The 12,866-nt window shown below is 36.1% G+C and overlaps 1 protein-coding gene across 1 annotated transcript in view; it reads left to right on the top strand.

Annotated features, from left to right (window-relative positions):
* UBE3D (ubiquitin protein ligase E3D) overlaps positions 1-12,866 on the top strand; it is a 127,865-nt gene that overhangs the window by 65,034 nt on the left and 49,965 nt on the right. The window contains exon 9 of the mRNA XM_018560866.1: positions 8,525-8,663. Coding sequence (XP_018416368.1) covers positions 8,525-8,663 — 139 coding nt within the window. The remainder of the gene's footprint in view (positions 1-8,524; positions 8,664-12,866) is intronic.

Raw genomic sequence — 12,866 nt, 5'->3', positions numbered from 1 at the left:
AGGGTTTTGTGGGGGTTTTTTTTTAAAGAGTCATAAGCTGCCTTGAAATTCAGTTGCTGGCTGCAACCAGATTATTTCTATATTAAAGGGAAGTCAGAATCACTGAGCAATATCACCTAAATATCTAGCAGAGAACTTTGGAAGTAATGTTAGCTCAACACCTGCAGCAGTTTTTGATGGATTGCGTTAATAACAACAAAGTAAGAGCAAGGCAACCTTTTGTGCCAGAACATGCCTGTTCGTCGCTAGCCAGTGCAATAATAAAACATAAACGTAAGCTCTTTTCTACCACCACCCGCTCAGTTGCTATGTGAATAATTTTGTTCAACTTTTAATAGCCAGGAATATTGTTTCACTGCTGGGAGTTTCTCAAATTATTGCTGCTGGGGAATTACACCAATAATTTTTCCTTGGTATACAAGCATGTAATGAGGAGTTATAGAAGATAACTGGGGATTTTTTCGAGTCCTGTAGGAGAACAATTAAAGAAGAGTATTACTCTTAAATAGATGAAATCTAGAGAATTGTGAGGCCCTATGAGGAAATGTAGAAGACTTTGTATTTTGAATTTGTTGAATCTTTATATGGATGCTAAAGCTACACATACAGTGACTCCTAATTGCTCCCATTTATCATACATGCACACCTATTATATTTAGCTGCCTGCAGTGCAGCACAGCAAAACATCAACTATAACAGAAATGGGTAGCGTTGTGGTTAGGTGACGGATAGTAGTGCCTTGTTGGGTTTGGTTCCCACCAACAAGGCATTACTAGTGCCTTGTTGGGTTTGGTTCCCACTAGGGATGTCCCGATACCGATGCTAGCATCGGAATCGGGCCCGATACAGGGCATTTTGTCCCATTCATGTTAGCAGAGGATCATTGTAAATGTATTGTTGCAGGCACTCTATATCTACAAGTACTATATACTACATATAGAATGCACTGAACAATAGATTTACAATTATCCCCCGCTAATATGAATGGGTTAAATGATCCGTAGTACATGATATGTAGTACATGTAATTATGTATTGTCTGCACTGTATTAGCAGTATATACTCTATATGTAGTATATAGAGTATATCCTGCTAATACAGTGCAGACAATACATAATTACATGTACTACATATCATGTACTACGGATCATTTAACCCATTCATGTTAGCAGTGGAGAATTGTATATCTATATATACTGTACATATACAGCACAAATGTCCCGTAAATTGCAGCAATATATTAACAATAATCCCCTGCTAACATGAATGGGTTAAATGATCCGTAGTACATGATATGTAGCCCTGTACTACCGATCATTTAACCCATTCATGTTAGCAGTGGAGAATTGTATATCTATATATACTGTACATATACAGCACAAATGTCCCGTAAATTGCAGCAATATATTAACAATAATCCCCTGCTAACATGAATGGGTTAAATGATCCGTAGTACAACTACATGTTATGTACTATGGATCATGATTGAACCTATTCATGTAAGCAGGGGATAATTGTAACTATTACTGCAGTGTACGGGACGTATGTGCTGTATATGTACTATGGATCATGATTTAACCTCCTTATGTTAGCAGGGCAGAATTGTGAGCGCCTCCCACAAGCTGAGCACCGAGATGCGATGCAGTGATTCTGCCCAGCGCCGACTACAAGAGGCACCGCGTGAGGCAACAGAGATCGGAGTGAAACTGTGAGTAAGGGAAGCTGGGACGGGACTGGCTGTAAATCTATTGCTATAGTGTACTGGACGTGTGTAAGTTATATGTAGTGCATATATACAGCACACACCTCTACCACACTCCAGCTATAGTTACAATTCTCCCCTGCTAACATGAATAGGTTAAACCATGATCCATAGTACATAACATGTAGTTGTACTATGGATAATTTAAAGTCACCTGTCCCTTTAAGAAAAAGTATCGGTAATTGGTATCGGCAAGTACATGAGGGGTTGTACTTGGGCCTGAAAAAATGGCATCGGGACATCCCTAGTTCCCACCAAAGACCCTACTGCATGGAGTTTTTGTGTTATCACTTTGTTTGTGTGAGTTTCTCAGGTTGCTCCAGTTTCTTCCTTCAACAAAAGCATACTGGTTGGTTAAATAGTTCCTAACCAAATCACTTATAGTGTATGCTATGGTAGGGATATTGGATCGTGAGAGCATCTTTGAGAGCTGTACTGATCTGGTTAGTTTCCACCAGTTAAGATTTGTTTTCCAATGTACCGTATTGTGTAAAGATGTAGGGCTTTTTGCATTAGGAATTGTAAAACAAGACATCCCCAGCATTTATTTAGATGTACATACTCCTTATGCTTATCTTATGATTGACTTGCATTTATTAGTAGGTGATATACACAGCTAAATTGATATTAACATGCCTGCTTGCATATACAGTATCTTACATTATCTGCCTCTCCTTTCCTTAAAAATTACATATTTATGCACATGATTTTAAACACTTCACAAAACACAGGTGCTGTTATGTACAAATTATGAGTTTGACTGCTGGCAGCCAAACTCTTTTTATTACTGAGGTGCTCCTGATGTATTCATTAGACATGTGCGATTCGTTTAATTCCGAATCGAAATTCGGACGAATTTTCGGAAATTCGGATGTATCCGAAGTCCGAATTACAGACATAACGAATGCAAACGAATCCGAATTTCCATTTCCGAAATTCGGTAGCGTTCGTACGAACGTTCGTTTCGTTTTCTGTTCTTATTCGTTTCTTATTCGTTTCGTTTGTTGGAGCAAAGTGACATTAGAGAAGGAGAAAAATATTTTTTCCCCCTCAAATGTCACTTTTGCTGCAAATGAACGAAACGAATAAGAAACGAATAAGAACAGAAAACAAAACGAACGTTCGTACTAACGCTACCGAATTTCGTCCGAATTCCGAATTGACTTTCACACCCGAATCCTGAAAAACGAAATAACACAAATCCGAATTTAAAACGAAACGAAACTAAACGAATTTTTTGGCAGTGCACATGTCTAGTATTCATTAAGATAAGAAAGACCCAAATTAATACCATTCTTTAGATTTTTATTCACTGCCTTGCCTTTTGTATCAGCTTTGGTAAGGTTTCATTTTGAATATAGAAAATATTGTATTGTTGTTTTAATACTTTAATACACTGCAGACCTTCTCCACTGGTAACTGTTCAGGTTTAGTTTTGTGATTGGAAAAAATATAAGTTCCTCTTGTGTAGTTTGCTTTGCAAGAAATCAATTCACATAGATCTGTGAAGTTGGAAACTAAGGCAAACATCGAAAAAAAAATTCAGCTAAAATATTTATTCAACCGGCACCTCTTGAGTCAAATACTTCCTTAAACTACTGTAGCACATTTAATTTATCTAGTACTTCCTAATTCTTATTCACTGTAGTGAGATAATTGGCCAATATCTTGCATTTGCTTTAAAATACTAAAAATATGAGGCCAGCATAGTTTACATGTTCTTTCCACCTGCAATCATGAAGTGAGTTCGGATCTGAACCCAAAAATTTAGCAAAATTGCACTGTTTAACATTTTACCGACAGTGAGCTATAATTAGCCTGGGGGCTAAGTATGCACATAAGAGATTGGTGGATGCATTGATTTCAGTATACAAATGTAATTGGCAGCAGTAGCATTAACCCCTTCGTGACTGACAACGTACAGCTATAATGTTGGGGGGTTTTAAGTAATTTTCAGGCCTAAAATGTGGAATATAACATGGGTACAAAAAAATGAAAAAAAGGCCTCAGTCATGAAGGGGTTAAAGCCAAATAAACTGTTAACACTATTACAGTAACTACTAAAACTTTTACAAAAATTGTAAAGTGATGCACATACTATTTACCTCTCATGTTACATGGATGCAGCACATATAGAGGGTCCCTACTTTTGGAGAACAATTAACCCCTTCATGACTGAGCTTGTTTTTCGTTTCTGTTCGTAAATGACTGACGCACTTTTGAAATTTTTGCTGTGTGATTCTTCCACGTCAGTAATATACTTTCTTACAAAGTGCACCCACACATATTATATATTGTTTTTTAGAGGACAGATAGGGCTATATATTTATATCACATATGTGTACCTAAAGCCTAACAAATAAAATATTTTTAAAAAAAGAGGAAAAAACATAAAACACTTTTTCTCCAGTTTCGATTTTGTAGTATTTTTTACAAAAACGGCACAGCTAAAAAAAATGCAATACATTCATTTATGTGTCCTTTATTTGGAAAAACCTCACATCCCTTTTCCTAAATGGCCTAAAACCTAACATTTTAATCTTTTTTTTCTCTGAAAGCTAAAGCTAAAAGTGGTCACCTGGCATACAATGTCACTGTCACTTAGTGTCACACTTAGTGACGGGGACATACTTTGAACATCACTGTCATGAGTTGGTTAAAAAAAATGAACCCCTTAGGGTGAAAAACAAATCTGCAGCTCAGCTGCAGATTTTCATTGTAAGGGTTTATTTTTTTATAGAAATGATAGTATAAAAATATTTAAATATATAATTTTTATTTGTTACATTTATTTTTAAATTAGTTACGCTTTATTTTTTATTTTATTTTTACACTTTTCACAACTTCTTACATTTTTTATTTAATTATATCAAGCAGTCATTGTGAATTAATCTAATTATTACTGCTTGATAAATTAATCAATTCATTTTTGGTTATTATTAGGCTGCTTCAAACTTAAGAACAGCCAATAATAACCTTAGTGACACTGATCCTGCAGCATTTCAGGATCAGCTGTCACTGATCCTGCAGCATTTCAGGATCAGCTGTCACTAAAGGTTTTCTGATCGTTCCAACAATGATAAGAAAACTGAAACATTCTTTCAGGAATAGATACATGATGTTTCTATTGCTGAAAGTTAAAAAAAAAAGCCAGTATACATCGGGATTTCCTGATCTATACCAGCTGTCAGAGTGATGGCTAGAGCTGCAAATGTGGCTCTCACTCCGACACCCGATTCCTGAAGTGGATCGGGTGTCTGAAAAAGGTTAACTCTTTCAGTAATGGATGCCTCCATACTGAGGCATTCATTAATGAATGGTAACCGCTGATTCTCAGCGGTTACCAGCATTGTAGAGCAGCAAATAACTGGTCACGTAGCGTGTACGTGGCTAGTCATTTAAGCACTTTGTGGCGGGACGTATGTTTCCTGTCACGAAGGGGTTAAACAATGCACTGTTGTTGCCCATCGTAAATTGAATTGCTTCTGTTGGCCAGCCTAAGGGTGCCCATACACCTTACAATTATCTGCAGATTTTCTGTGGTCAGATGGAAATAGTGCAACTGCCTTAAGCTGGCCCAGGTGGAGATTCCTCCATCCACACAGTTAAGTGTAGATGGAGGAATCTGTTGCACCTTTTCCATCTGACCACAGAAAATCTGCAGATAATTGTAAGGTGTATGGCCAGCTTAAGGCAGACTGCTACAATAATGAAACATAAAAGGATGTCTTGCTTACTAAAACTTGTTCTTCTTTAGTTTGGAAAAATGATCCCTTTTAATATATGCTATTTTATCCACGGTCAGCAAAAAAAGTTTTGGCATATTAGGTTTTAGTTCCAAAGACTTTACAAAGGCAAGGTGCATTCGAGAAAAAAATTATATTTTTAACATTATTATGGTAATTAATTTTTTCTTTTTATCATGGCTTTGGAATCCCTTACCTCATGCAATGGAACTGCCAAGATTAGTTAAGGAATATATAAAAGGCACTGATTGGTTTACTTACAAGTGACCCATGATTACAGGTAGCAACAAAATAACAGGGAGATGTTTGTCTCCAGGAATTAATCCAACTGTGTGGCTTTAGGAGTGAATTTTTCCCATGTGAGACAAATTTGGCTAAAGCTGCTTGGTAAGGATGGAGGGGGGTGCCTTACTCTGTGAGATTTGTGGTGTTTGTAAGAGTTTAACCTTAATGGACTTTATCACTTCAAATATATAGCTTGCGGAGAGATAATCTAGACTCCAATGTACGTTTTAAGGGCTTCCTGCCTGTGCTTATTTGTCACTGTTGCAATCACATAACAAAAGAGCTTTACCTTGTAGGGGCATCTCCTATAAACAGTCAATGTGTTTTGAGGACAATACAACTTCCTCTTCATCAGGGCTATAGCACAGACATAAATCACAATAAATCATGAAGTAAATAACGTGATAATAATAAAAACTAGTGTCCATACAGACCACTACCAGCAGCTTATCTTAAAAAATGCAACTGTCTAGGCAGTAGGTAACCCCCATCCAAGTTGTTCTAGACCCAAAGGGGCTGTTTGTCATACAACCTAAATACCATCAGTTTGAAGAACAGACACTCTTACTGTAAGCTTCATTATAACAACAAAGTGTGCCAATGCAACATATTTCATGTGATAACATTTTGTCAGTGCTAAAGCCTTTGCTGCCTACTTCAGTAGGTACTTGTTATCAGTACTGTTGTTACCTTAGATGTTTTAAGTAAGGTTCACTTTCTTACTGGATGATTGGACAATAGATAATCATGAATGTACCCTGTAATAAATACCATTATTAATTTTTTTAAAGAAAAATAATAATATATTACCTTAAATTATAGTTTCACTAAATATATGGTATATGACCTCAACTGGAGGGAGACCTTTGTAACAAAGCTGTACTAAGCACAAGGAAATTTCCAGCTGTATCTCTGAATTTTGTAATTCAAACGACCAATGAAAGAGCCTTGGGTCTGTTTAAAGAAGAAATAACTGGTATTTCCTGATACTTCAAAATATTTGGCAAAAGCGGCAATGATTCTTGAAATATTGCTGTTTGAATCAATTAAACAAATTGCTTCAGCAATTTAGTCCGCTCTTTTGACAAAAATTTAACTTTTATTGATTGTGAGACTGGCTTTCATTGTAAATGGCTCACCATACTGCACAGTACCTAATCAAAAAATAAAGAAGTCCATATCCACAAGGAAATGTATTACAATTTCTTAGACTTTTATAGCTTTTTATTAAGTGTTAATAACCAGCTATCAAATACCTGTGAAGCATGCAGTATCTTTCGGAATGGGTATATGTGAATCGAAACATAATTCATAACCATGTTCATTACTTTGTACATTTGTGAGGTGCAAGTCAGGAAAATAATGTGGGGAAACAGAAGTAAATATAGTTGTTGTTTTGCAAATAGAAAGGATTCATTTTGTGCCTTGATGGGGAGTTGTGTTTTGGTCTTTCTTTCAGCTTCTGCTGAATATTTCATTAGCACAAGCTTTGAACAAGACTTAGAAAGGGCAAGGTTTTATTTTTAGCTCATGGAGCGGGATGTGTTTTTCCAAATCAATAGGTGGCTTGCTAAAGAAATTTCATTATGATAATTTATTTATGTAAAGGTTTTGTCCAACACATTCTGGTGTGTTACTGCTTATCGAGTCAGAAAACCAGGTCCCAGCTTCAGTTGGAGATTGGATTGTTCTGTCCCTGTACACAAAGCTGATCAAACAGGATCATTGTTGGTGCCAACCATATTCATTGCAGAGACCTTGGTTTATCATGTTAACTGCCGTAATTGACAAAGCAGTGCTTTATCTTCAAAAACACTTTGGCTGCCCCATACTTATTTCAGCGGACATTATGATGTTTAGCTCATTTTCTTAGTTGTAATAGTGTTTTCCATCTGGTATCTATGGAGCCACATATAGCTCACATCTAAATTCTATACAGTTTATGAAAGCCTCTCAGAACACCTTCTGCGTTACGGATTTCTCAGGAGCATGAAACAAATCAGAGTTTTAGTTCCATATTTGCTTTACTTTATGCATTCTTGAAATACTTTTTTAGCCATTTGTTCATATGAATGTAGCTCACCTTTACATATTATATCAAAATTGATTTGTTGAGGTGCAGTAGGTTAAGGATCTCTGATTTAAAACAATCTTTGCAATGCTGCTGTACCTCTCACTTGACTAGATGTACTGGCGAAATCCAAATTATTATTTCTATTAGTGCTGTTTTTTCCTTTTGTAAGTTAAATTATTGCAAGGACGTATAAAAGAGGATAAAAAACAGGTCATATTTTTTAAATTTTTATTTATAAAATTAATTTTGATTTGGTCTATGGAGACCAGTAGGCCAATGTCCATTAGATAATCGCTGCCCTATACAGGCTTTACATTAGAAACTGAAAAATTATTTTGTATTCAATGTCGTTTACAGGTTTCTGAAATGTTCTGAGTTCTAAAGATAAAAAAGCTTTTTCTACATTACATTGTATGTTTTTAAGAAATGTATTATGTTCTGTGGTCTAGTAATATTTCTGTTTTTGGGCATACCATATGTGAGGTCACATTCCTACTAGCAGCAATTACTGTTTGATGTGTCAAAATTTCAGCTTTATTTCTCTTTAAAAAAATCATTTCTAACCTTCATTTTTTATTTGCATAATCAGCATCCTGTATTTTACAATTCATGGTACTCCAATGTGATATTTGGATTTTTAACTTCTGTGTCTTTTCAGGCTTGAGGATAAATGGATGAATGAAACTGGAGCTCATTCCTTGACATTTCCATCCAGAACTTGCTTAGAGCTGATCTTGTTGCTCTCTCTCAACAATGCCGCTTTGCCTCACTCCTTGCGATTCATGAACGAATGGCAGGTAACTCATCTACCTACTGAAAGTGTATGCCATTATTAGTCCAGTTTCCATTTTTCTGTGATGTCTAGATGTTAAAGTATAAAGTAAACCGTGTATAAGCTTTAGCCCGTGTAATTTGTGTCATTACAAAAGTAATTTATAATGAGTTTACCTGGTGATTCTGCTAGGAAGGGCCTTGTTGCGGAACTTCCTAATGTAGGGTGACATAGGGTGACTCTACTCATCACTATTATCTCCCATTTGTGCTTCTGCTTTGTAACCCCCTATATGAGAATTTTATTGACCAAATCAAATTTCCCCTTAGCTTGGTGAATGTGGTAAAATTTTGCTTTGCAAAGAATACCTAATCAGGTGAAAGGAAGAAAAAAAAAACAGTATTTTTGCTTGCACATGATTGGGTGATGGAAGCCTGTAGAGCTTCCCCAATTTCACTAAACTAAGTTGAAACTTCCTGTACAAAGTGCAGATTCCCTTGCAAAGTGAACAGCTTATTTGTCTTTAGTAAATCAACCCCACAGTGTTTTAGCAAACTAAATGTCATTCAGTGTCTACTTAAAGGTTTTGCACATTTACTCATAAACCACTCCCATTTTAAACAATGACCACGGTTAGGGTCCTCTTGTTGCCACACCCACCCTAGTAGGTTTCTGGGTGCTTTGATGCTCATTGGCTTTTAGAAGGTAAAAGGGAATCGCCTTCAACGGATAACCTTGTGCTTTTATATTGCTGCCACGCTGTTGGAATTTAGAATACTCCATAAAGGAATGGAACTATAAGAGGCAGCTTTAGTGGAGTGTAAAGTGTCGCTTTCAGGGAGACCTGTATTCATATTGGTTAATTATGGAATTTTGGTTAACCTATTTTGCAGTTAGGTTGCATTCTGTTTTACATTTTCAAGCTATCGAGTTGTTGGTATAAAATGTGATGCAAGAACATGGAAGTTGTTAAGATGTAGAACTATTTAGCAATAAATATATTGAACTGAAATATAATCTTTTGCTAACTGTTCTTCCAGAAAACTATGTTGTATTACCATTGTCTTTCTGTAATGGTAAATCATTTTGCTGTGATTGATCCTTTTTAATACCTTGCGATCTTGCTTTAGAAAGGTCACTGGAAAGTAAACTATTTTTTGGAAGGGTTATAGCTTTTATTGCCGGAAATTCCCATAAGTCATAGAACTATTTCAGACTCCTCATAATTCTGTTGTCCTTCCTGTATTGTATCTTGGTGAGAAGAGGTGTACAAGCTTGTTTTGTCCCGTGGTACTTACATTAATTCTTCTTCTTTTTTTTTTTTTTTTTTTTTATAAAAGCTCACTTTTCTGTGGTTCCTAAACATATCCAGAAAGTTAATGAGAGAGGTTTTTTTTTTTTTTTTAAATAAGACTAAATATGTTCAATACAGTTGTCATATTGTGTTCATAAATTTTCCCACTTTTCAAAGAATAATAATAGAAATAGCTCTCTGGGGTTGTCGGAAGATAGATCTTGCTTTACCAGCCTATGCTGCAGAGCTTATAAGTTTTCGCCCCTTACTCATTAAAAACAAAAAGTCCTTTCTTCACCTGAACACTATGCTTTTTTTCTTTAGTTAAAGTAAATGATAGGTACTAAATCTGACATAAAAAATACAAATGGTCATCTACATGTACCTTCCATTTGACAGGATACTAGAGGAATTCCCAAACCCAGGGTACTCGATGTGCAGGTTGTCCCACAGTTCATTGAAGAAAACTGATTTATTAAATTTTTGAGCTACAACCATCATATTCATACTGAGCACCTTGGGTCTGTGAAATTCTTGTGTGCACTGGCGGATTACAGAAGGTATGTGTAGCTTTATTAAATGCTTTAAAGTGGACCAGAGCTCAATACATGAAGATTTACTATGTTTAGAAATGATAATTGTGCCTAATCAGTGCCTCCTGAGACATATCAGAGTATTTTCATGTATATGAGGGTGCCTAGACACTCATGTGTCTACATCCTCATAGCTGTATATTTGCTGTGTGGGAGGCACTGCTGCCTTTGACTGCTAGTCTCTCTGTTATCCTTGCTGGAGGCTCTGACATGAGGAAGTAAAACCCGGCCCCTACCAAGATGGCCACCTCCAAACAAACAGTGCAGAACAAGGCATGGTAAGTCAGTAATGGGGAGACCACACGCAATACTGGTGACTAGTATATGCTTGCCTTTTAGGCATGGCTTCCAGAGTTCAGTTCCTCTTTGAAGTACACCAAACCCGAACATTGAACTTCTCTTATTCTCTTCTTTTTAATCTGTTAAATATAACATTGAAAGCGTTTTTGTATATCTATGTGTTAAGTTAAGTTAAGAAAAAATGTTTATCTCATGTTTTTATTAGTCCTGCACAGTTCACCTCTGTGAACTACAGAACACCACCAAGCATTGTGTCCTAGCGAGACAGCACTGCTCCTCAATAGATACCATATGGTATGTGAGCATTGTCACCCTAGCACAAGTAGCGTGTTGCAGGCAGGAACAAAAACTGTACAAAATGTGTGTTGTTTTCCCCAGAGTGACCCTGTAATATGAATAGAAATATTCAAGTAGAATCACATCTAATGTATTTATACAGGAACAAAAACTGGCAAAGCAAATGCAGCCACCACATTTAAAGACTGATGAGCTGCAATATATTACATTTTTGTTCTTGTTTTTTAAGACACTTTTGTAATTTTAAGGAAACTGAACCACTGTCAAGAGTGTGTTGACACTTTTCGACCCAGTCGATATTCAGTTTTAATACTATTTGTGTCTCAGTGGTATCACTAAGCCTTTCTTAGCTGTCATAAATTGACAATCTACATATATTTGTGAATTTCTGTCCTGCTAAACAATACATCTAACATGGTATATACAGATACTTCCTGACAGTTCCTCAAACTGTTGTGTTAGCTGTTTTGTATTTAGGTTAAAAAAATTAATGTAAAGGAAATTTTGTTAGCATTAAAATACTAACACTAAATTGCCATGTAATTTGCCATCTAGAAAAGTACGGTAGGTGGAAATACTACAATTGAAAAATTAACTAATATAATTGCACTTACAAAGAGACGACTTGATCAAAGCATATAACCAGGATATCTCTCCCATGGAATACCAGGTCACATCACAGTTGCTGGATTTACTCTCAATAGACAGCTGGCAAAAGGATCTCCTACCTGTGCTATCCAGGACGCTCTGTTTTGTTTTCCTTTTATCATTCTTATATGCCTTTTGGATATACACAGAGCTTGCAACATAAGCAGTATTCTTCCTAGGTAACAGTGAACCATGGTATATGTAAAGATTTTATAAAATTTGCCACACTTTTTTGTTATACGAGTGTTCATTGGACTTGATGCACACAGAGAACACTCTTTTGCTCTTTGAATTAAAATCAAAGGGACCTTTTACATAACCTATGTATTTCAGACAATATTAACATGACTCTATTGGGTTAATTCAATAAATATTGCATACAGCATAGGGCCCTAACCCAAAGGATCCAATCGGCATTGACCCTACTAAAGTCATATCAGTGCTAGATGTATTCCATTGGTTGTTATTGGTGCTGCACTTTGCATTGTTTTATTGAATCTATGGCAGTCTTTCTCAACCAGGGTGGCTTGACATTTTCACACAGTATCATGCCTTTTCATGGTGCAGGCAGGCAGGCAGGTCGGCCATTAGTACCTAAATTGCCATGTCCCTCTCTAAGATAAGGGTCTGACATAGATTTTGGAGAGGCCATGTGTTTTTTCACATTTGGGGTGCTTCGGGACTTTGCATATTTTGAAAGGGTGCCGTGACTGAAAAAAGGTTGGGAAACACTGCTTTATTGGGTTTAATTTAGTAAAGGAGTAGAGCAGTCCACTATGCAATGGAAATTATCACTTAGCTTAGTAAATGTGGGGAATCTGTGCTGACTTCAATCGTCCAATCATGTGCATGCAAAATTCCTTATTTATTTGTGTATTTATTTTCATTGCATGTGATCTGGTATTCTTTACAAAGGAAATTTTCAACATATTAAATAAGCTAATTAAAAATTATCTTTTAAAGTGAAAAATGTCCTTACAATGCGAACAAGCTTTATTCCTTTAGTAAATCAACCACAATAAGTCAGCGCTTAGATAACTGTTCAAGTTTTTGTTTGTACCTTACAATGGAGCTGTGCAAAAGCAAATCAGCAGTT

Source organism: Nanorana parkeri, unplaced genomic scaffold (assembly GCF_000935625.1).
Source record: "Nanorana parkeri isolate BGI_ZX_2015 unplaced genomic scaffold, ASM93562v1 scaffold483, whole genome shotgun sequence".
Lineage (NCBI taxonomy): Eukaryota > Metazoa > Chordata > Amphibia > Anura > Dicroglossidae > Nanorana > Nanorana parkeri.
The sequence above is the reverse complement of the archived record's forward strand: the minus strand, read 5'-3'. Positions and strand labels throughout refer to the sequence as shown.